Genomic DNA, 25,841 nt, shown 5'->3' with positions numbered 1-25,841 from the left:
TGTCGATGTTAGCAGTTCCATTTTGGGGTGCCAGAGGAAGCGGGGAAGATGTTTCTTTAAGACTATCTGTGTTTTTCTGCTAGAACAAGTTGCAACCCTAAGTTGCCAGAAGTAACATGCACTATTGTAAAATTCCGGCAGGCAAATAAACCACCTGTTTGCACACCTAATGTCCAAAGACAGAAAATGCCCCTCTTTTCCCTGGCACCTGTCACATGGGATTTAGGTTAAAAATTCCTGTTAGCACTGAGGTCACCTGCCTGCTCTAGCAGGTGTTTAGGAAGGTGATTCACCTACCCACCTCCTGTCTCTCCCAGGTATACGGGGAATTTCCTTGTTACATCATCAGTTTTCAGTAGCAGAACCTCAAACAACCTCCTCCCCCTGAAACTCACAGATGGACCTTTTAAAAGTAATTAATGATAGGGTGTTTTTTTATTCCTATTTAAAATGTTCAAAATAAAATTTATGTCTGGACTCAATTGCACTTAAAATATTTTTGAAGGAAATTGCATGGGAAGAAACTCCCTCACTTTTCTCTTTCTCAGAGTGCTATATAGAAGCAGAGCTTGTAAATTAAAATAATCTATTCAATGGAGTGAGTACGTGGGATGCATATTAAATACAACAAGGGAAGCTAATCCCTCCTTGCTGCAAATGGAAGTGAAGCTGTTCTCTTTGTTTTTGCTTGATGACTAGCTTGATGTCAAATGAAATTTTTTTACATGGCTTTCCCACAGCAATTATATATAGAATGCCTACAATATCTACTCATCAATCTCATCAGCATTTAGTTTTCACATGCCAGAAGTTGTACTCAAAAGGAAACATAGGATAGCATCCCTAACCATATCAAAATCACTAACTCTTTAAGGTTATTTAGACTTAATGTGTAACAGTTTCCCAATATGTGTTTAAAATCACTTCTAGCTAGAATTTCAAATAAGACTGCATAAGTATAATTAATGTCATTCTTTTTCATTAAAGAAATAACTTTTGTATTTGCGAACTCTGGTGTGGCACTGTGGATAAACCCTGAACTGCTAACTGCAAGGTTGCTGGTTCAAACTTACCAGCTGCTCTTTGGAAATCCTGTAGAGGGTCACTATGAGTTGTAACCAACTGGATGGCACTTACCAGCAGTATAACAAAATTTGCTTAAGAAGTTTGCTAGATCTATTATTAAATTTCATCAGGCAACTTATGCACCCTCCTTGGTGCCTTATGAGTCTCTGAGTATGATTGCCTTTCTGACTTTTTTTTGCTTTACAACCATTTGTCCCCAACAACCTTTCTTCTGTCTGTGGCACAGAAAACAGAATGCTCTAAATAAGAATAGTGGTGGTGGTGGTTATGTGCTGTGGAGTAGGTTCTGCCTCATAACGACCTTGTACAGGGTTTCCGAGGCTGTAAATCTTTACAGGAGCAGAAAGCCTCATCTTTCTCCTGTAGATTAGCTGGTAGTTTTGAACTGCTGACCTTGTGGTTTGCAGCCTGATTCGTAACTACTATGCTACCAGAGCTCCTTAAGAAGAGTAGTAGATACAGCTAAAGAATCATTTGAGATGAATTTCATTTTGCAGTGCCTTTATTTTTATATTTTGAATATTATACCACTCTTTTATTGATGACAGTCTTGGTACAAGTTCAATTAATAATCACAGTAGATGGGTGTATGGAATGTAATGAAGTATGAATGCTCACGATTCCCCTGTCTGCTTCTGACCTCCTGTAATTTGCTTTCCCAGGACACATCACATGAATTAGAAGCAGCTGCAAAAATCATGACAGAGAAAAATGAATTTGGACCAGATGAAGTGGTATCACTTTCTTCTAAAGCTAAATGGCTAGAGGAAGAATTAAAAATACTTGGTCAAAACATTGGCTTCAGGTCACGAGTCCTGCAAACTCTTGTGGCATTTCTAAAGTCATCTGAAGAGGTATAGTACCTATGTGATGAGTGTATTCAACAAGGTGGCCCTTCCTGCTTTCTACGGGAAGATAAGTTTTGCCACAGTGGATACTTCATCTTCCACCTCAGTGTATAAGGTCACTTACTTACTTTTTAACTTACTTACGTTGTTAAGTGCCCTCAAGTTGTTTCTGATTCATAGTGATCCTGGAAAGTTTTTCTGAGGAGCAACTGGTGAGTTTGAACCGATGACCTTGCAGTTCCATCTTCCTTGTGGTCCAGTGTATTATCCTGCAGCACCACACCAGGACTTATGTATAGATCCTTCCTTATCTTCAAGGCACTGAATCAGTCCATTGCCATGAAGTCAATTTTAATTCATGACAACTCCACGTGTGTCAGAGGTGGTGTTGTTAAGAGCTGTTGAGTTGATTTCAACTCATAGCAGCCCTGCACAGGGTTTCTGAGGGGAGCAGACAACCTCATCTTTCTCCCGCAGAGCAACTGGTGGTCTCAAACCACCAACCTCTGGTTAGCAGTCCAGTGTCTATCCTACAGATTTGTAGTGCTCCCACTTATCAGAATAGAATTGTGCTTTATAGAATTTTTCAGTGGTTGATATTTTGTAAGTAGATTGCCAGACCTTTCAAGACACTTCTGTATGAACTTGAACTTCCAATGTTTTAGTCAGCAGCCAAATATGTTAACCATTGCAGCACTCAGAGACCCCAAGGCACAACAGAGGGTGCATATAAATTAATTCAAAGACTCAAAGAGTAAGTTGTTTTACTAAAAAGAGTAATACAAATGTGTGTGTATAGATACATAAAAATGAAATAGTTGTATTATGCCCTCCAAATATTTACAGCATCCTAAAGAGAGATCAAAATAAATTAAAAATAAATCACCAAACTATGGGCCTCTTTGAATAGCTAAGAAATTCATGTGGCTTATTTAAAATACAGAGAACTAGAGATCAAGATCTGTTGGGTACATTCTCAAGTCTGTCTCTGTTAATGCCTTTTTTAACAAAGCACTTCTGAGAACTGCTTCTGAGGGGTTTTTTTTTTTGGAAAGGATTGTATTTGATGTATTAGTTTTCTATGGATGTTGTGACAAATTATCACAAATTCAGTGGCTTAAAATCATGCAAATTTACTGTCTTATTAGTTCTTGAGGCCCAAAGTCCAAAATTGGTTTCCATGTGGTAAGTCAGGGTATTATTAACTAATTGAAAATAAACTAGAACCGATTCAAGGGACTCCCTGTAATGACACCGCTTGGATTTTCGTGGAGCAGGCACTCCACAAAATAACACATCCTCAGAAGAACCTCATGCCCTCTAAATTTTCATTACGTATTGTTGTTATGTGCCATCAAGTCAATTCTGACTCATAGTGACTATATATTTCTAAGGAGCAGCTGAGTTTGAATCATTAAACTTGTGGTTAGCAGCCCATTGCTGATCCTACAGCACCACACCAGGACTCGTTATGAAGTGTCAGAAATTATGGTTTAGCTGTTGTTGTTGTTAGGTTCCATCAAGTTGATTCTGACTCATATCAACACTCTGCGCAACCGAAAGAAACACTGCCTGGTTCCGCACCATCCTCACAATCGCTGTTAAGCTTGGGCCCAATGCTGCTGCCACTGTGCCAATCCATTTCATTGGCTCTTTCTCTTTTCCACTTACCCTCCACTTTACCAAGCAGGATGTCCTTCTCTAGAGACTGGTCCCTCCTGATAATATGTCTGAAGTATGTGAAATGAAGTTTCACCATCCTGGCTTTTAAGGAGCTTTCTAGCTGTACTTCTTTTAACACATTTTTTTGTTTTTCTGGCAGTCCATGGTAATTTCAATATCCTCTTGAATCGGGCTGTGAACTGCAAGGTCAGCAGTTTGAAACTACCAGCTGTTCTGCGGGAGAAAGATGAGCCTTTCTGTTCCCGTAAATATTTACAGCCTCGGACACCCTGTATAGGGTCGCTATGAGTTGGAACCAACTCCACAGCACATAACAACAACAACAACTTCTAATACCATAACTCAAATGCATCAACTCTTCTACAGTTTTCCTTATTCATTGTCCAACTTTCTCATGCATATGAGGCTACTGAAAATACCATGGCCTTACCTTATACTTCCTCAAAAAAACTTAAGTCATTGGGAATAAGTCTTAATTTCATTCTACTTCCAAACCTAATGGTATATTCACCACTCTTTCCTGTCTCCATAAAGTGAAATCTCTATCCCTGTTCAGCAATAATTAGTCCATCCCTGTATATATATGTTTACCTCTTGTCTGGTACCATGGTGGTTATGAATCGGACTGTGAACCTTAAGGTCAGCAGTTTGAAACTACCAGCTGTTCCGCAGGAGAAAGATGAGGCTTTCTGCTCCCGTAAAGATTTACAGTCTCGGAAAACCTGTACAGGGTCGCTATGAGTCAGAACCAACTCCATGGCACATAACAAGAACAACAACAACAGTCGTACTAAGGTGTTCTGGTGTGGTGCTGGTGGATAAAGCACTAGACTACAATGTTGGTTTGAACCACAAGTTTGATGGTTCAAACTCACCAGCCACTCCTTGGAAATCCTATACAGGGTCGCTATGAGTCAAAACTGACTCGATGGCCCTTAACAACAAAAAACAACAGTCTGACTAATCATCTGTTTTAATTTTTCAAGTTTGCCTTTCTTACTCCTTCCTTCCCCTTGGTCTTCAGAAATGCTCTAATGGTTTAACCCTTCCTCTGCATTTCTACTACCATTTCCTTGGTACTGGAACTCATCATCTCTAGCTCAATGAAACTGCTTCTTTCTGTTCCCCCTTTACTTTCTCCTTTGTGCAGCAAAAGATCATTCTGAAGTAAATCCTGAAATTCAGGGGCCACTTTATATATGTAATTTGTGAAGCAAGTTGCAAATAACTTTCCCCCAAATTGATGAAGTATTAAAGTTTATTATTAACTAATTGAAAATAAACTAGAACCGATTCAAGGAACTCCCTGTAATGACACCACTGTCACTTGCATTCAAAGAGACATTTTTGAGCCAGGGGAAAAGAAGTTGCCAGTTTATGTTTTCAGAATTGTACATCACTGACAGCCCATCAAACTCACATCACAACCTGCAGTGCACCATCTATTGAAGTACTGTTGACTGTCATACTAATTCTGAGCCATTGTGGTAGCTGCCAGTCATTTCCAACTAATGGAAATGAATTGTAGTCATGTTGGTTATGGTACTAACTGAGGTTGAAACCTGCTGGCCAGCATTATCCCAGCACAAGTATTCCTTTGTAGCCTGTCTCATGACTCAACTTGTGTCACCTTAAGCTTACCCACACCAAGAACCAACCCGCATTTTCATACTTACACCTTTATGCTTGCTGTTCCTTTCATCCACCTTCTCTGGATAATAATTCTTCAAGATACAGATCAAACAAATGTCACTTCCCCGGGGAGTTTGTTCCCTACTTACCCTAGATTGAGTCAGTGGTCCCTTCTCTGTGTGCTCATAATATTGTGTTTGCAATAAGTTGTTTATGGGCCTCTTTTTCCCAGAACTGTCTTTGGAAACCCAGGGCACTAAATGATTAATTCATATTCAACCACCACCATCAAGTCAATTCTAACATATGGTAAACCTAGGATTTCTAAGACTATAAATTTTTATGGGAGCAGACAGTCTATCTTCCACCTACAGAAAGGCTAGTGGGTTTGAACCACTAACCAGCAACCCGAAGTTTATCCCACAATACTACCAGAGCTCTTTTAATTCATAGTATTGTTGTTGTTAAATGCCGTCAAGTTGGTTCTGACCCATAGCAACTCTGTATAGGGTTTCTGAGGAGTGACTGGTGAGTTTGAACTGCCAACCTTGCAGTTCAAACTGATTTTGTTGTCCACTGCTTATCCTACAGTGCCACACCAGGACTCCAAGTATAATTCATACTGCTGTTGTTAAGTGCCATTGAGTTGTTTCTGACTTACAGTTATCCTGTATATAGTTTCCAAGGATAGGCTGGTCTGTTTGAATGCCGACCTTACAATTCAAACCAGTGCATTATCCTTCCACAAAATTGGCAGTTCAAACCCACCAGTTACTCCTCGGAAACTTTATAAAGGTTGCTATGAGTTGGAACTGACTTAACAACACTTAACAACAGCAGCAAGTGAGAATGAAAAGGTTCCATAGAGAAAGCAGTGTATTAGTTCACTTGTAGGCATATTATGGGCTGAGGCAACAAGTATCAGCAAGTACAGAGGCACGAATACATGGAATATGAGAAATGAGGAGATAACTTTCTGAGAACCATTTCAAGACTCTTTTTAAGTTCATTTAAATTAAGAATGATATTAAAATCTTTGAACTATAATGACTAGCCATTGCCTGAAATGTCCTACCATGTTTATATTGCTTTTAGTAGTTAGGAACAACCTGAGTCATGTCTTATTAGTTGTCCATTATTATTCAATATGCATAAAAACTTGTGTCAGACAATTTCTACTATTCATGTATCACCCAACTGCATGTTAATCTACACTTCTACATGAACATTTGATTTTATATAAGCTCTGCTCAAGGAGAATGATTTAAAATAATCTAATACTGCTATCACTGGTTAGTAAATGAGAAAATGTAATTCTAGGGAGGAAAAGTAATGTATTTCAACAAGATGAACTCATGGCGGCAGTTTCATATTAATTCTTCTACAGAAAAATACTAATCATTTGTACTCTTTTTGTTCTGGTTTGTACCTGATTATAATCAAATTCTGTGATTTACTAATAACTAATAATGATCCTTGGAAACCCTATACAGGGTTGCTATGTGTCACAATGGCATCGACAGCACTCAACAACCACAACAACAACAATAATCTTTAATTTACTTACATTTCTGACTTGTATTCCTAATTTTATATGTTTATCTCAATTATAAACTCAGCTTTAAATGAATTGTCGTTATGGGTCAGAACTGACTCAACAGCACTTAACAATAGCAACACCACTCTGGTCTTTGATATAAACTGTTCCAGATTGCAAAATTACACACAGTATATAAATCAGAATTTTACTACAATAAGTAGTTTTCATGGGTAATACATTTGTCTGCTCAATTTACTAGCCAGTGCCAATAACCTAAATAGGTTTCCTTTTCTTTTCAGTAAATTGACAATTGTTGTTGTTGTTGTTATTGTTAGGTGCCATCGAGTCGGCACCGACTCATAGCGACCTTATGCACAGCAGAATGAAACACTGCCCAATCCTGGACCAACCTCACTACTGTTTAAGGATTATTTTTAAAATTCTGAGAATATAGTTTCAGTTTAATTTTTATATAGGTTTTTATTGAAATCCAGAGTCCTAGTGTGGCACTGTAGGATAAGCACTGGGCCACAAGACTGGTTTGAACCACAAGGTCGGCAGTTCAAACCCACAAGCCACCCTAAACAGGGTCACTCTTGAGTTGGAACTGACTCAGCAGAAATAACATTAGAATCCAGTACTTTTTTCTCTTAAAAATTGTTCTTAAGTGTTCTTAATTGTCATTTCCATTATCCTTTTTTAGGTAAAGGAGCAGTCTCAGAGCCTAAAGGAGTTTTACCAAACTGAAATATCTTGGAAGGAAGAGGATGATGCTAACGCCAAGTATTGGTGTGACTCAGCTGAGAAACAGTGGCAGCTATTTTTAAAGAAGAGCTTTTTCACGCAAGACCTAGGGCTTGAATTCCTTAATTTAATAATTATGGTGAGAATAATATTAAAGGAGTCAAACATTCTGCAAGAATTACTTATCAAAATCATAAAATTCAAAAGTTTAACTGTCTATTATTCACCAGCAGTGCTGGCTTTAGAAGTTCTTTTTAGCTTCAATCAACCTAAAGCAGGCCGGAAGCCCAGCATTTACCGGTGCACTCGCTCCTAGATCAGTTGGTTTATAACATGAAGGCTATTATAACTACTAAGGAAAAATAGTGCCTACAAGCCCCAAGCCCCGTTGTTACTATGACGTAGTCCTCAGCAGAATTCCAGCAGATGTTCTGAGTTGTGTTGAGAGCTTGCAACGAGACCTCTATAAAATTTCTTGCAGCTGAAGATAAGGTCAAAAAATACTGGACTGAAACCAACCAGCCACATTGTTGGATTAAGTTTTCTGCTTCCGCAAAGATTTACAGGCGCGGAAACATATACAGGGTCACTGTGAGTCAGAATTGACTGGATAGCATCTAACAACGACAACAATAACAAAGATGAGGTCCAGGATAAATCTTGATTTTGAACTTTTTTTCCATATAACAAGTCTTTTTACAGTGAAACTCCATTACATTATAACAGGTCTTTTTTTTTTTTTTTTTTTTATAGTGAAACTCCATACATTTAGTAGGGTTCATTACATTTTAAGAGTCCTGAGTCATATCTGTAAAGTACCATAGAATTCTTACATCATCTAACCATATTAAGTTCCTTGTAGGAGTCACCTGGCACAGCAGACCAGGTGTTGGGCTGCTAGGTGAAAGATTGGCACTTCAAACTCACCAATCATTCAGTGAAAGAAAGATGAGGCAGCGGCTTCCATAGATTGACAGACTACGAAACCCTATGGGGCACTTCTACTCTGCACAATGTTGCTGTTGATAAGTACCGTGGAGTCGGTTCCGACTCATAGTGACCCTGCACTGGGTTTCTATGTACAATAGGGTTGCTATAAGTTGGAATTGACTTGATAGGAGTGGACTTTTTTTATTTTAGTTTTCAAACATTGCTGTTATTATTGTTAAGTGCCATCAAGTCGGCTCCAACTCATAGCGACCCTATACAAGGTTTCCAAATAGCAGCTGGTAAGCTTGAACCACCAACCTTATGGATAACAGTCCAGTGCTTATCCTACAGCGCCAAACAATGATTCTTAAATATGGTTACTCCATCTTTGATACCTAAAAAAAAAAAAAAATCAGAAAAGAAAGGTAGAAAGAAACTGCTCATTGCTCACTTCATTGTTGCAAAACACCAACTGACAGAGAAAAACTTTGGGGAAAAAAAGAGTTAAATCAACTCTGTCCTTATAACTGGTATTAACATTCTGTAGCTACACAGGTTAAAAATAAATAAATAAAGCATTGGTGTTTAATTCCTCTTCAAAGTCCAACTGTTGCTTCTAAATATGCACATCCTTTCTACTATTTATGAGGTAGATTCATTTCTCTTTCTATCCTGATCTCCTTTTCTTTGGTATAAGGAAAATGTTTCAATGATTTGATACAATATCCTTCATCTATGTCTGTACACTTCTCTCTAACCTGTCCCCAGAGAATTCTGTACTCTTCTGTTTATACCATGTTACAATAGCAGTTTGGTAAGGGACTCAAATCATGTTTCTTTGATATTGGGAAACAAAATTAAGTCTGAAGGGGCAAGATCAGGGATGTGGGGTGGATGGGGTAAAGCTTCCCAACAAAATTCTTGTAGGACAGCCCATACTACTTTGGAAAAATGAGCGGGTGCATTGTCATGATGGAAAACAATTCCTTGGTACTGCTCTTTTGGTCTTTTTCTCACGAATGCAGTTTCAATTTTCTTAAAACTAATTAATAATGAGCTCCCATGATCATCCTGTGTCCATTGAGATCTATCAAGGTGATCCCTTTGGAACCCCCCAAAGCAGTTGCCATACATTCTAAGCTAGCCTCTCTGCCTTGAATTTAACAGGGCCATAGATACCCTCTGAAGTCAGTTTTGATTGGACGTTTTTTGAAGGCACCCTAATGAGACTGTTGTTGTTGTTAAGTGCCATCGAGTCGGTTCCAACCCATAGTGACCCTGTATAGGGTTTCCAAGGAGCAGCTGATGAGCTTGAACCGCCAACCTTGCAGTTCAAACAGCTTTGCAGCTAGGCATGAATATTGCTGGCAGAACTTGTGTGCAGCCATTCACTATCACAGAGATGTGTTTAAACACATTTTCTGTGGAACAAATCCATGTTTGTATGAACTATAACCCTAACAGCAATATTTTTTACTTACCCTTGTATTTCAAAATCATACGTCAAATGTAACAACAACAACAAAACCCCCAAAGTACTTATCTGAGTGTTATTCTTTACAAATGAGACCTAAGATTATGGTGATGGTTTCAATTCACTTTGCTGTTTAATATTAAGGTTGTGATTAAGTAAAATTCCCATAGCATTTTAACTGCAATTCTTGCCAGCTAGGTCTCTCTCATTTTATATCTGTGCCACCATCTTAAGGAAATGTGGGCCTATTTACTCATGTTTAATTTCATTTTTCAGTCTTCACCTGTTATCTGCTCTGTTTACCATCCCTTGTGCCTTTTTTAATTCTGTAGATTTAATAAGTATGCCTTCTATGGCTGCAATTTGATCTTTAATAAAAGTATCTAAAGGGCAGGCTGACATCTTGCTTCATTAAATAATCAGTTGATTAACAGTTTTTAAATAATCATGAACACTCCCAATAGTGTTTACTATCACTATTTCACACCGTATTTCCTTAATCTATAATGAGAGATTTTCTCAAATACACTTCTCAGAATAATACATATGCCTACCCGGTGTTGTTGTTGTTAAGTGCTGTCGAGTCGGTTCTGCCCCTTAACCATCCTGTATAGGGTTTCCAAGGAGCAGCTGGTGAGCTTGAACCACTGACTTTGCGGTTCAAACCAGCTTTGCAGTCTAGTGCATTAACCCACAGTGCCACAGCAGGACTCCTTCATAAGGATAATTTGGCATAAATTAGCTTGGCTTCCAGTCACCAGGGCTTTTTTTTTCAAAATGCTCACAAACTGCTTGATAAGTGACAAATATATTGTACCGTTGGGTGTTTTTTGTTTTGTCTTGTTTTACTTTTTTCTTGTGAATTGAGTGAAGGTTTACAGAGCAGATCATCATTTTTACATTCAGCAAACCATACACTAGGTTTCATCTCAACCATTGCAATCCGCTCCATGTGCCATCAGTTAACAGTATTGGCTCCTATTCCCTTTAACTCTTGCACTCCTCTCTGTGTCCTCCATACCTTTATCTTTTTCTGCCAAGCACAAGTTAACACATGTCTACCTTCTAGCCAGGTGAAGAAATCAAATCTTTCCTCTTGAAAATCAGAGCATTTTCCTTTCTCTAATTTTCTGGCCTTCCTCCTATTTTATGTGTATTTTCAGAGATAACTGACATTTGCAATTTTCTCAGTACCATGGGATGTGATTAATCTGAGTCTGGAGTTTGATTTCACTGAGAAGAGTTATCCTCATTTACCTTGAGCTACAATTTTGTCTTTATCTTTGCTTCAACCTTTGCTATTTGAAGTCCATTCTTCTTCCACCTGAGAGTATTTGGGAATAATATATGTATCAAATAATTATAATTCATCCTAGATCATCCTTGAGTACCAGGGAAAACTTACTAGGTAATTTGCCCATGTCCCATTTTGAATTTTTGTAGCTTTAATGTTATATTTCCTACAGGTTTTTTAAAATTTATACTTGATTCAGTACATCTTTCATCTCTTGATTTTATACTTTTCTTATTTGTATTACAAGGGAATTCAAATATTTACAAAGTGCTTTTTTTTTTCTTCTTTTAACCTGTCCTTCATATTAATAAACTTAATTTCAGAAATTTTATTTCTACTTCTGAAATTTCCAGTTGGTTCTTTATTACATTTAGATTGTTAATGAAATTATCTTTCTTGTCTTCTTTTTTCTCTGTCTCTATTGTATTTGCTAGAATCATATAAATCATAGGTGTTTAAAAGTGCTTGTCAGCTAATGCCAACATCTGGATCTGGAGCTATCTCTAGTAACTAGTTTTTCTCTCAGTTTCCTGGTCATATGGTAGAGTCCTTCCTGTCTTTTGGAAAAACTAGTGAGTATTTATCAAATGTCAGGAATTGTGTATTGAAAATTGTAGGAACTCCAGATGATATCATCTTCTTCTAGAGTGGGCCCATTCTTCTTTCCCTATGTAGATGATTTGGTGGGAGACCACTTAATCCAATCAGGAGATGTTCTCTGTTGGGTCTGGAATGTAATCCACCTCTGAATGACCTTGATGCTCTAGAATTTTCAATGTAGTCCTTGGTAGGTTATCTGAGATTTCTGCCACTGGTGGATTCTGAACTCTGATTTTTGTATTGAGAGATTGCTGAAACACCAGACTCTTGTTATAGGAATTTTCACTTGGTTTTAAATGAACCTTCCTGCACAGCCCCAGTCCTTAGGGGAAGATAAATTGTGTGTTTAAATCCTCCTGCCCCAAGTATCTTCCAAAAGTTCTGCTGATTTCTATGTTTCCCATCAAAGCCCGGATTATCTTGTCAGTGCATAGAACTGATAAATGTCCAAGAGGTGAAATGGTTACAGGTCAGCTCATCCCTGTACTTTAAAGTCTTAACCTATTTGTATCTCTTTGCCTGTGCAGTTTTCCACCGCCTTCAAGTAGGTGTTTTATACAATTTATCTAGAGTTTCTAGCTGTTCTAAGCAGAAACACTTCTCTGCCACCAGCTGCTCCATTCTACATTTAAAAAAAAAAAAAAAAAAAAAAAGCACTGAAGTTTTTTTGGTTTTTTTTTTACTGCTTATTTAGAGTGTTTGTCTGTAAATCAAAATTTTTATTACTTAAGAGCAATCTACTCCAAATCATATTTTGTATCTATGTTCTAAATAAATTTAGGGTATCAAATGCCCATTTAGTTGCTACAAATAGTTTGTATTTTGCTACATGCATGGACATTCTCTTTCCTTATTATAAACATGGTCACTTCACTCCCAGTTTTCAATCAAGTAAGTTCCAATTTACTGACAAGAATTAAGGCTCTTAACTTTATTGGTTTAGTGACATTCTGAGAAATGAGATTGTTATTAAAGTAAGTAAAACACAGTATTTATCCTCTTCATATATTTTGTTGTTGATAAGTTCTGTCAAGTCGGTTTCCACTGATAGCCAGCATGTATAAGGTTTCCGAGGAGCAACTAACTGGCTGGTAGGTTTGAAGTACCAACGTTGTAGTTAGCAGTCCAGTGCTTATCCTACATCACCATACGGGACTTTTGTTGTTAAGAAAGAAGAGGACCAGCTGGCATTTTCATTTCCTGAGTGGCTAAATACTGACATTGGTCAAATACACGCTCATTCTTCCTCAATCCTTTTAGCTGAACATCAACAAATCCTACTTCTTTTGCTAATCCCTCTCACACCATCAGAGCTCCTGTATTTAATTGTCATTAGTTAAAATTTCCAAGATTATATTTACATTTTGATTCACAGCTTCTTGATAAGATGTGAAAGATAGCTTAACTTTATTTTTATCATAAAACCAAAAACGGAACCCATTTTCTTTGAGTTGACCCTTTAGGACTAGAACTTCCCTATAGGGTTTCCAAGGCTACAATCATTTCAGAATCACACTGTTACATCTTTCTCCTACAGAGTGACTGGTGGGTTCAAACCAAAGACCTTTTGGTTAGCACCCACTGTGCCACCTGGATTCCTATTTAAAGCATAGATGTTGTAGTTATCTAATATTTTTCATAATATATTTAATTTTGTTAATCATACTTTAAAAATCATTACCAGTTGTCACAAAAGGCAACTTTTGTGTCAACAAAAAAGTTGTCACTTGAAGGACTGGTTACAAGGGAAATTTTTAAATAATTGTAATATATAACAGGATAGTTTTCAAAAAACACGGAGGCCCCACAAAATCTTCCCCCTTGCGTTGGTCAGTTCCCATGATATTCAAATGGGTATGTAAAAATAAAACATGGGATTTGCAGAGGTATGTCAATAGAGTAATCAGAATCATAAAAATCTCTATTAAACAAAAATCTTAAAATGTGAAGCTATTTTTTCTTGACCTAGGTCTACATATACTTCTAGAGCAGTATTTCCTTCCTAGTGTGGTGCTGTGCGTTAGTGCTCTGGACTGCAAGGTCATCAGTTCAAGGTCACCATTCACTTCTCAGAAACCCTATACAGGGTCCTAGGAGTCCTGGTGTAGCTTTGTATATTAATGCACTGGACTGCAAAGTCGCTTTGCACTGCAAGGTCGGTGGTTCAAACTCACCAGTTGCTCCTCAGAAACCCTATACAGGGTCTCTATGGGTCGGAACTGACTCAACGGCACTTAACAACAACAACAACCCTTTCCCAAAGAATACTGGGCTCTTCAATTTGCACAATGTCAAAATAGCAACTTGGTATCCTCAAGGGACTCAAATCATATTCCTTTGAAATATTCTTTCCGTTTTGGAAACAAAAAGAAATCTAATGGGAGTAAGACTAGGGCTGTATAGTGGATCAGGTAAAGTTTCCCAAGAAAATTCTCATAGGATAACTTTAGTCTAAGAATGAACAAGTGTATTGTCATGATGGAAAATAATTCTTCTGTGCTACTTTCTTGGCCTTTTCCCCACAAATTCTGTTTTCTATTTTCTTAAAATTTCTTCATAGTAAGCACCCGTGATGGTCCTGTGTCCTTTGAGAAGATCTATCAAGATCACCCCTTTGGGATCCTAGAAAACACTCACCATACATTCTGAACTGGCCTCTCTGCTTTGAATTTGACAGGCCCAACAGAAACCCTTAGAAGTTTTTATTGAACTTTTGTCTTGAAGGCGTCCAAAGGAGACTAAGACACATGTATTGCTGAGAGAACTTGTCTCCAGCTATCCACTGATCATAGAAACATGTTTTATTTGGAATAAACACATGGATGTATGAACTGGAACCCTAGGAGCAACTTAACCTCATAGTTTAAACCTAATGCATTAAAAATATTTTGATTTCTGAATTATAGGTAGTGGAGCTTATTAAATTGTTCCTCAATTCCCAGGATATAGCCAGAACCTAAGGGAAATTCAAGCACAGGGGTCTTGAAGAACTTGGGATCTGAGGTTCAGCATAGAAAGGGTTCTGAGAACATAACTGTGCCAACACACAAGGAATCCAGACATATCTGAATGTCGGAATCATGTGTCCTGGTTTTGGCTGTGCTAAAGTATTTTACCTCCTCAAATAGTTGTATGCAAATTTGTTTTATCTCTTGGGAAAGAAATACAATTATGTGGATTGTTCCTTTAACAGGCCCAAGAGAATGTGATATTAAATGTGAAAAATGCAGTGCACATTATGGGGAACACCATGGAGAACCAGAATGCAGACAGAGAAGAACTTTCCTGCCTTCGGGTTGCATGGCAAATTAAGACCATGGAAAATAAGTCCATGAAACAGCAGTGGGGAGCATTCAAAGAACAACTCCTGAAGGTACTTTTGTATTTTGGGTCCTTGGTGGTTTAGAACCCTGAGTTCCCTCCAGGTAATGTATACTTTCATGAGGACTAAGAAGTTTAAGGACGGTCATCATCACACAAGTGATGGTGGCATATTTGCAGGTGGTGTCAAAGAAAGCATACACATAATTGTTCAATATTTGTTTCAGACGACTCACAACCTAAAACTTCTTCAGGAAGTACTTATGCCTGTCTCTGTGCTTGACCTTGGAGGGAGCCTCCAGACCATTTTAGATCTACAAAGAAAATGGAATGAAATGAAGCCACAGTTCCAGGTGAAGACATAGGTTAATGGATTTGGGTGGATAGAACACAGTTTGAAAACTTTTCTGTTGTGGTTCACCTAATTGATTTTAAACAGACTGGTAGATTACATTTTTTCCTATTGTTTGTCTAAAAATTCACTATAAAAAATTTTTCTTTACTGTATTTCTGCACTGTTTTTTATTTGATGATACACAAATAAGACCACAAAATATGTTTGACATTTTTTATCTTGTTGTTAAGTGCCATGGAGTCTGTTCTGACTCATAACGACCCTGTATAGGGTTTCCAAGGAGCAGCTGGTAGGTTTGAACCCTTGACCTTGTAGGTCAAACCAACCTTGTGATTCAGTGCTTATCCTACAATGAATGCCACATTTTTTATCTTAGATTATTTTAATTTTTATTAAATTATTTCTATATTAATATAATTATCATATATGAGTATATTAACTCTAAGGAGTATGGATGTGTTTTAGATTGAGCTATCTCCAAACAAGAATAGGCAACCTCAAGGATAGGCTCTCCAACCCTCAGTCCCTAAAAGTATTGCTGTGATGTTGATGTTCTCCCATGATACCCTAGGCTCCTTCCATCACCCCAGGGTTTTTGCTGTGTTCCTTCACCTTCAGAGTAATAAAATGATGAGTCATGTTTCTGGCTGTTCACTGTTCAACACATTCCACACCCCTCTCATCCTATCACCCCTAAGCTTGACACGACTGCCAAAAATGGTTTCCAGTCATGTTATCTTTCTGCCTTATTCTTTCCTGTAAACTTAAGACACCTGTGCTAATGTCTGTCACTGCTTCATATGTACTGGTTATGAAGAATCTCAGAGTCAGAAGACTGAAGATTTCTTTAGGGGATAGCTACTTACAGTTACCTTTAGACAAAACTGGGGTAATATGTAAGAATATAACCACTGCCATGCCTCACAGACACGTGCTGATTGTAGTCTGAAGTGAACTATTTTTTTCCTTCATACATCTAGAAAATGGCTTGATACACCTTTCATTGTCTGCTTCCTTACATTTTGTGTGTAAGTGTGTGGGTGTGGAGGGGGTTAGCACTTGTACATTTTTCTAGGAGAGCTACCACGGCCGAGCATCTTTAGCTCTTGTCACTGTATTGTTTCTATGTGAGATGACCATTGCTTGATTTTTAACTCAAACAGTCTTATTAGGTGGCTTTCCTATAAATTATCTTCGAAGTCTTAATTATTTCTGTTACTTTTACCACTGACACATGATCCATCCTTGAAATTTTATAGTAGCTCCCTCATAAAGTTGTTTAACCTTTGCAAGTTCTACCCCAGCGTCTAGACACGTTTGAGGGATATCTGAGCAGTGTTAGGTAAATGGGAAGACATTTTATCCTCCCCTACACTTGGTGGCTATTTGTGGATCCCAGATGACTGCATTGAAAACAGCGTATCTACTGTTCAGCTGGTGCTTCATTCTCATCATTCCCCCATTATATTTTTACACTTGTCTTTCCCCAGTGTTCTTACAATGCCATCTGATTCTAGTCTGTATTAAATATCAGAGATGAAGATGGGGGTTCATAAAATATTCTGCAGTACTTAACAGATGATTTGAATATTTGCAGTGTCATAGAAATAATGTTATTTTTCTATTCTATCACTCTAACTTTGAAACTTTTAACTTTGTCCATTTTGTTTGTCTACTGTAGTTTGGGTGAAAGTTCATAAAGCATATGAGCTTTCCATTTAACAAGTTATACTCATTTTGTTTTGTGACATTCTTAGAAATCCTCTCAATGTAACACACTGTGTCCACTTCCTCCCTGGGTTCCCATGTATTTTCATCCTTCTTCCTTAACCATTCTTGCTTTCTGAGTCCCTTTTGTCTCCTATGGTTGATTGTACTGAGCAGTACATTTGTCCGGCCTGTCTATTGCTAGACTGGCAGAGTCCTGGAATGGCACTGTAGGACAAGCATTTGACTGCAAGGTTGGTTTGAACCACAAGGTCGGTGGTTCAAACTCACCAGGGGCTCCTCGGAAACCCTATACAGGGTCCCTATGAGCTGGAACCAACTCCAGGGCATTTCACAACAGCAACTTTTGTTTAACTAAAAGTTGACCCCTGGAGGTGAGTTCAGTTCTAGGCTTGAAGGGTATCTGAGGGTCACAGTCTCAGGAATTTCACAAGTCTCTGGTACCGTAGAGGTTACGAATCCGGCTGCTAACCTCAGGGTCAGAAGTTCGAAACGACCAACTGTTCCGTGGGAGAAAGATGAGGCTTTCTGCTCCCATAAAGATTTACAGCCTCGGAAACCCTGTACAGGGTCGCTATGAGTCGGAACCGACTCCACGGCATATAACAACAACAACTATCAGACTAGTAAATTTGGTCTCTTGTATTTTTGAATTTTGTTCTACATTATTTTTCTTTCTCTTGTGCAAGACTTTCTATTATGATTCTTGTCAGAGCAGTCGATTGTTATTGTTATTATGCGCTATGGAGTTGGTTCCCACTCAAAGCGACCCTGTATAGAGTTTCAGAGGAGCGGTGACGTTGCCGTTCAAACCAACCTTGCGATCCAGTGCATTATCCCACAGCGCCACACCAAGACTACTCGATGGCTGTGGGTGGTTATGTGCTGTGGAATTGGTTCTCACTCAGTGCCCCTGCATAGAGTTTCCGAGGATGTAAATCTATATGGGAGCAGAGGGCCTCATCTTTCTCCCATGGAACTGCTGGTAGTTTTGAACTGCTGATCCTGAGATTAGCAGCCCAACTCATAACTATGATACCAGTGTTCTTGATAGTGGTAGTCATCCAGTTCGTAGTTCTGGTCTCCAAATAGTGGAGGCTGTGCTTTAGGTGGTCCATTAGTCCGTTGCACTAATTGTTTCCTTGAATCTTTGATTTTATTCATTCTTCTTCACTTCAGACAAGAAGAGACCAATAGAGTGCATAATAGATGGCCATTGGCAAGCTTTTAAGACCACAATCTTTACTCACCAAAGTATGATGTATAATACTGTCATTGTGGATTATATTATGACAAGTAACCTATTTGTCCCCCAAAACAGTGGTCCTAAGTCCCCATGGTCAGTGAGTTATTCCCTGAGGTGTTGGTTAGAATTTTGCAACTCCAACCATGACCACTTTAATATAATACATTTGTGTTGCATTCTCTCTGTCTCTTTTATTTCTGAAAAGATAAGGATGGAATAACACATCCCTAGCAGCAACCACAGTGCCTGGAATTTTGTAGGGCTTACAATAAGTACTTGCCAACAAATAAGAGCATGATTTTGTATTTAGGTCTTTGTATTGTCAGTTGTAAAGTAAAAACTCTCTAAAACCTAGATTTATTTTATTGTTTTAATTTATGTAGCAACTGAATGATGAGGTTCAGTACATTATAAAAGCATCAGAAGAGTTAAATGGTAAAGGAGCCCCTGTGAAAGACAAGTCTCAACATCTGAGGGACCTTATTCACCTCCATGAAAAACAGAAAGAGAGAATCCGAGATTACGAGGACATCCTGTACAAGATAGTCCAGTTCCACCAAGTAAAGGAAGAGGTATGGCTTAGAATGCATGACTGTAAGACTCTGAATTTTAAACTAGGGAATTAAAAAAAAAAAATCATTGTGTGTTAAATACAAACCAAATTCTTTATTCTGATATTAGAAGATTTACACAATCTGTCCCTAAACTTCTCTCTCACTATGTCCATATCCTCCCTTATGGTTCAACCAAACTGAGCCCTTCTTAGTCCCTGAGATGGTGCCCACATTCCTACTCCATTCCCTGACTCTCAGGTGCCCTTACCTGACAGTTACCTTCTCTTTCCTCTCCACCATAGAAAGCCTGTACCTTCTACCATTGATTGTGCTTCACTCAGGCATTTCTCCATCTTCTGAATTCCTAGAGCTCTCATTGCTTGTGTTTTGCCTATCCCTCATTTTTACCATCTTGATTCTTTTTGATGAGTGTAGTCTTTATTTCCCAACTGAAGTGCACATAAGCTCTTCACTAACAGACACCAAGTTCAATGTCTTTATATCTTGAATATCTGATATTGTGAAATGTTTAGTAAATATTACTGGGTTTCTTAATACCTTCATAGTTATTATCCTTTATACTCTTACCTCTAATGCAAAAGGGAGATATAATCATATTTCTTTAAAATAGCCTTCTAAATTTTCTAACATCATAAACCTAGAGTTGCTAAGGTTTTATGCTCTAGGAAGAAAAACAGTGTTTTCTTTAATAGAACTGACAATATTGGTTCCTCAATTTTACCGAGTAGATTTGCAATATTTTAACATTTGTTTAAGGAGCCCTGGTTGTTAAAGAGTCCTAACTGCTCACTAAAAGATAGGTGATTTGAAACCTCCACAAAAGAGAGAGGTAACAATCGGCTTCTGTAAAGAATACAGCCTCAGTGCCACCAGGACCCTTACAAGCCCTATGGGAAGTTCTCCTCTGTACTATAGGGTCTCTGAGTTGGAATTAATTCAATGGGAACATTTTGCATTTTTGTTTAACATTTGACTATGACTCTAAGAATTATGTATGGCTAGATAACATTTTTACTAGCCAGTATAACATACCTTAGGAAACAGGCTTTAATACAAAACAAAATGAAATGTATTTTATAAATGTGAAACCCAGGTTAATTGTTTTGTTTTTCTGTTTGTTTTCTTTACATTTGATTGAGATTTGGGTGAAAGCATACAAAGCAAATTGACTTTCCATTCAGCAATTTGTACCAATTTTGTTTTGTGACATTGATTGCAAGCCTCTTCCTACTTCCTCTTGTTGTTTCCCCATTTCCTTTTCTCTTTCTTTACTATCTCTTCTGCCTTGCTGAACTTTATCCATGGGCAAACACTGCCCTTTTAGACTTGAATGGTTGATTGTTCAAGGGATTATGTATCTGCCTAATGTTAATGGTCATGTTATAGGCCCAGGTTAATTGCTAATGCCCTAAATTCCAGCTTGGACATCTCATCAAATCAAGAGAATTAGAGTTTCTAGAGCAGCCGAAGGAACCGAATGATGCTCGTGATGCCCAGGTTCACCTGAGTCGCTCGCAGGAAAAGCAGGCACATATAGACCATCTCCATAAGCTGGCCCTTTCCCTGGGTGTGTGCATCATCTCATCAGTGCAGCAACCTGTAAGCAACTTTGAACATCATCATTTATACCTGTCTATAGCTGGGAGTCCTGATGTGGCGCTGTGGGTTAATGTGCCAGACTGCAAAGCCATTTGAACTGCAAGGTCGGCAGTTCAAGCTCACCAGCTGCTCCTTGGAAACCCTATACAGGGCCGCTATGGGTCAGCATCGACTCAATGGCACTTAACAACAACAATAGCTGGGATTTGGGATATAATGTGAGTGAAACCAGATTGCCTACCTAGTGTATGCTAAATGAAAAGTACATTAAGCCATTGGGATGGTTTTTTGGCAAGGAGCCCCTGATGGCATCATCGGGGCAAGGAAAGCCCACGGCGACATTTCTACTGTATCCTATAGGGCTATTATGAATCGGAATCAAACTTAATGGCAGTAGATTTGGTTTTCCAGTTTAACACAAAAGCACAAATAAATAAGAAAATAAAAATCTTCTTTTATGTATCTGTTCTCGTATGAGATTAAGATATAAGAGTATACTTTAGAGCTGTTCTCTCCAATAAGACAGTCATCTCTTCAACACTTGAAATGTGACTATTGCAACTTAAGAATGAAGCTTTTGATGTTATTTGATATTAATTAAAATTTAAAAATGGGTACTCCATATGGTTACTGGAATACTTCTAAATATGTTGGGAACATCTTGGATACGTGAATCCATTTTTTAAAACTTTAAATTTTATAAAAGCTAAACACATATCAAGTAGTTTTTTGTAGAAATTTAGCAATAGAATTGAGATGTACCTTAAGCATGAACCACGCACCAGATTTCAAAGACTTAGATAAAAATAAAACAAAATATATATATATAATTTTTATATTCAGGTGGCGGGTCAAAAGTACGATTTACATGGGTCAAAATTATGAAACTTAAATATAATATGTTGCATTAAATGGATCATGCAGATTAATTTACACTTTTAATCTGACTACTCGTTACTTATGTGGCGCACATTATTTTTCTATTAGAAAATGCAGCTGTAGCGTGTCAGATCTGGAAGTATCTTAGCAATCATTTAGACCAGCATTCTCATTTTAGTGGAAGACTCTGGGACTCAGAGAAGCAGACTGTTTTATCCCTTGTGACTGGTAGACCCTGAAAGACCCAGAATGGTGGCGGCCAAGTCCCCTGACTCTACTCAGGGCTCTGGTCACTGGTCACTGGGTCTGCTCTTGACTTTAGCAGAAGAGTCTAAAAGAGAAGGAAAGTATTTATACATAAAATTCTCACAAATAATGTATACTGAGCTTTGGTTTTTAAAAAATATACTTTCTCAAATTTGTAATTTGAGGGGGGAAAGATTATATTTATTCTCAACAATATATGGTAGTGTTTATGTGCCGTGGAGTTGGCTCCGACTCATAGCGACCCTGTTATAGGGTTTCTGAGGCTGTAAATATTTACAGGAGCAGAAAGCCTCATCTTTCTCCTGCAGAACTGCTGGTAGTTTTGAACTACTGACTACGAGGTTAGCAGCCTGATTCATAACCTACTACCAGAGCTCCTTCAACAATATATAGAACATTTAAAAAAAAAATCGTGATGACAAATTTTAATTTTAAAGTTCATTTAAGAGCTCCACTATGCTATATGGAATGCAGTCCTTGGGTGGTACAAATAGTTAATGCTCTTGGCTGCTAACTAAAAGGTTGACAGATTGAGTCCATCCAGAGGCTCTTCAGAAGAAAAGCCTGTGAATCTCCTGGTGAAAACTCAGCCCTGAAAAGTCTCTGGAGCACAGTTCTACTCTGATACACTCAGGGAAGCCATGGTCAAAACCAATAATATGGAGTAAGTGAACCTAACTTTTTTTTCACTGAAAGATATAGAAATACAAAATATCTGTTCCTGTCCATAGAATATTTTTATTACCAAGAAAAAAACTTCCTTTTTAAGAGTGTGGCTTTATTAGTGAATTTATTTTTTAAAGAAAGCAAGAAGTCTCACATTGCACAAATCACGAGAACTGTCCTCCTTACCATGCCTGGCCTTGGCCCCAGCAGTCCCTCTGCATTGAGTAGAGATTGGAACGTTTGCATAATGAACCTGAGGTTAAGCTCAAATTGACAGGAAAATTATAGTGCAGGAGATGAATGTTTCTAATGCATATTTTATGCCTTTTGAAGTAAAAATTATACCTTATAATGAATGGTGTCTCGGAGGAGTTGAGTGTGATGAGCAAATCATCAAAACTAGAGATTCAAGACTAGAAATGTAATGGTTTGCCTTTCCCATAATGTTGGGTGTCTGGTTTCTTTCTGAAATAATTATATTCAAGCATGCTTAAGGTAAAAATAAATCAGAAGCCAATTTCTTTCTTTTTTTTTCCCCCCTAAAGAGTGTCATTTGTGCATTTCAAAATACAGGTAAATAACTGATTCATCTCATTTCTATTTTATTCATTCTCTTAGTCCATTTATCCCGTGTTTTTAGAATTGCTTCAATGTTTCTGCAAAGAACCTACAGCAGCAGCTGGAAATCCTTGAGGGGAACATTCTGAATTGCCGTGCCAAAGCTGAGGCCTCTGAGCGAGCCCTGTCCCACAGCTTACAGTACTGCATCGCAAGCGATGAGCTCAAAGAGGTGAGAACTGGGGTAGGGATCCCTGAGAACTGACACATTGCATAAAGCTGCTCTGAACCTAAAGCTTGTTCCTCAACCTCCCATACACACACCATGGGACCAGGCTTCTTTCTTTCCCCACTGAAGTCAATATCTTGTCAATACATAAGACAGAAAAGAAAAAGCCACCTACAATGTACTGCTAAAGTTTTTTGTTTTGTTTTCAGTCAAATCCTTACAGCAGTTGCTTGCTTACATGTATACAGAGTTTTCAGGCCAGGGAGGAAAGGATGCCATTGCCCCATTGCAGTCAGCTCCAGCCTGCTGAGATTCTATTTAAGTACCACTGACTCACAGTAAATGGGTGCTGAGGGCCAGAGGAGCTAGCTCTTTCCTTCAGAGGCTTACAAAGTATTATCACCAGAGTCAAGTGGCTGGTTTCATATTTATTCAAACTGAGTCGCTGTTCTGGCAAAACAACTGTTAAAGAAAAAGTGGTCCTCTGTACATGTACCCATGACCTTTGACATCCATAATTCCATCTCCTCCCTCTCTACTCCAAAGTGTCCTCCCCACCCCCTCTGCCCCAGATGCTTGCTAAACTACAACCCACCACCCTCCACTAGCTAAGCTGTTTATTCAAAGGCTTACTTGTTTTATATAAAAAATGCCCATCAGGATAGCAAGGGTCCTGCTTCTTAACTGGAAACAGAACACAAGGGTATCCATAATTCCAATTATATCTTCATTTCTATACCCTTTCATCCTCAGTCCATGAGGGAACAGGATAAGAGAAGAGGAAACTGTAAAAGCCCAATTTACAGAATCTAGGTCCAGCAAGTGTCAACCATTAAAGCATGGACAGAAGTGTGAGAGTAGCTAAACTCGGATGGTGTAGCTCTGAAACATCCCCTCCTGCCCCTTTCTGCAGTTTATAGTTGTAGGAACCATATGCAGTTGAGACAATGGAGCATGACTGGAAGGAAGGAGAGAAGGGGAGAGAGCAAGAGAGGTCTCTGTCTCTGGATTCCATTGGACAGGAGGGACACAGGAAACAACAGCTAACAATGATGTTTATCTTCGCAATGTGCTGCAGGATGGCAGTTTCTGCTCAGGCTGTTCCAAGGAGTAAACTTCAGGACAGAGACTCATTAACTCATTCGTGACTCAACCTACATTACACCTTAGCTCTACTATAGTAGAATGGGCTTTTCCTTTACTAACCCTTCCATCATATTGTTGACACAGTAACACTCCAAACAGTTATATAAATGTGTAAGGTCTTGTTTAGGAAAATAATCAAAAAGCATGGTTCTTTCTGAGGTGACAAAATTTGGATTCAGCAGCCATCCAAACAAATGTTTTATAATCTTTCTCCAAAGGTATCTTTATCTTCTCTCTTTCAATACCACTGTCTTGCCTATAATCTCATCCTTCGGTGATGGTTCAGTTCTGTATGTATTGAAAGTACAAGTGGAGTCTACTAAGGGTTATTCCCAGTTCCTTATGTCTTGGGTTCCATCTCCCTGGGTAGCTGGTGGAATTTACAGAGCCAAGTCTCTCTGTTCAGACCCTGCCTTCAGTGGTTCTATTTTTGGGAGCCACCTCGTGATGGAAACCAGCAGGTCAGGATGACAGATGTTCCCTCCAGCTATGGTAGGGACACCCCATGATTGTCTGTACCATGTCAGGAATGAGCAACCAGATACACATGGGATTGATTTAGGGATCAGATATCACTTGCCTGTGCTCTTAAATATTGACAGAGGGGTTCTTCCCACTTGCTCATACTTCAAATCCAACTAATCTTTAATGCAAGTTGCAGTTTCACATTTAAAAGCTTTCTGAAAATCTTTGTTACTTTTCCCCTTTCTTTCTTGTGGTAGTATAGTAGGCATGTCATAACATGGTGTACCATTCACACCCTAGATGTTCCAGCCCAAGAGAAGCCTAATGGGAAAATAATCAGAGGACATATTTTTAGAAAAACAAAAATATGTGTGTTTCATGCTCTTTAGCTACTAAAACACTACTGTAATTAAAAGCAAAATATTATACTTTTTATGATATTAAAAAATTAGCCAGAGATATCCTGTTGGAGAATGAGATCAAGCAAAGTACTTGATTTTTATTTGATTTTAAAACACACTGTTTTTGCCTACAATGTGCTTAAAATGTTTCTAGGAAAGAACTATAGTTTCACATGGGCACTATATGTTGAAAGAGATTTTGCAGGATATCTAATCCAACAGGAGAGAAAACTGAGTTATGCATCAACCTTTCTTGAACACCAACATGTTTGTCACTTGCCAAACTCAGACTACAGCATTTGCTTAATCTTTTTATCACATCCAGCCACTGAACAGTCTGATAGTCTAGTTAGCCTTTTTCTGCGTTTTCCTCTGCTATCTATTGTAAGTTCTTTGCATGATATGATACAATAATCTAGTTCATTTGGCCATTTAAACTAAAACTACTTTTGTGACTATGCTATGCCTAATTTACATGATCTTAATTGCATTGGTGGTTCTTAGAAAAGGACTTGATACCTGATGGGAAAATAAAGTCAGGTGCTTTAAATGTGATTTTTTTTTTTTTTTTTTTT

At 38.2% G+C, this 25,841-nt stretch overlaps 1 protein-coding gene across 1 annotated transcript in view; it reads left to right on the top strand.

The window, feature by feature from the left end:
• Window positions 1-25,841, top strand: part of CCDC141 (coiled-coil domain containing 141) — a 331,211-nt gene that overhangs the window by 264,922 nt on the left and 40,448 nt on the right. The window contains exons 11-17 of the mRNA XM_006866703.1: window positions 1,749-1,940; window positions 7,493-7,672; window positions 15,025-15,204; window positions 15,380-15,505; window positions 18,865-19,053; window positions 20,476-20,655; window positions 23,108-23,257. Coding sequence (XP_006866765.1) covers window positions 1,749-1,940; window positions 7,493-7,672; window positions 15,025-15,204; window positions 15,380-15,505; window positions 18,865-19,053; window positions 20,476-20,655; window positions 23,108-23,257 — 1,197 coding nt within the window. The remainder of the gene's footprint in view (window positions 1-1,748; window positions 1,941-7,492; window positions 7,673-15,024; window positions 15,205-15,379; window positions 15,506-18,864; window positions 19,054-20,475; window positions 20,656-23,107; window positions 23,258-25,841) is intronic.

The sequence above is a fragment of the Chrysochloris asiatica genome, unplaced genomic scaffold (genome assembly GCF_000296735.1).
Source record: "Chrysochloris asiatica unplaced genomic scaffold, ChrAsi1.0 scaffold00094, whole genome shotgun sequence".
Classification (NCBI taxonomy): domain Eukaryota; kingdom Metazoa; phylum Chordata; class Mammalia; order Afrosoricida; family Chrysochloridae; genus Chrysochloris; species Chrysochloris asiatica.
The sequence above is the reverse complement of the archived record's forward strand: the minus strand, read 5'-3'. Positions and strand labels throughout refer to the sequence as shown.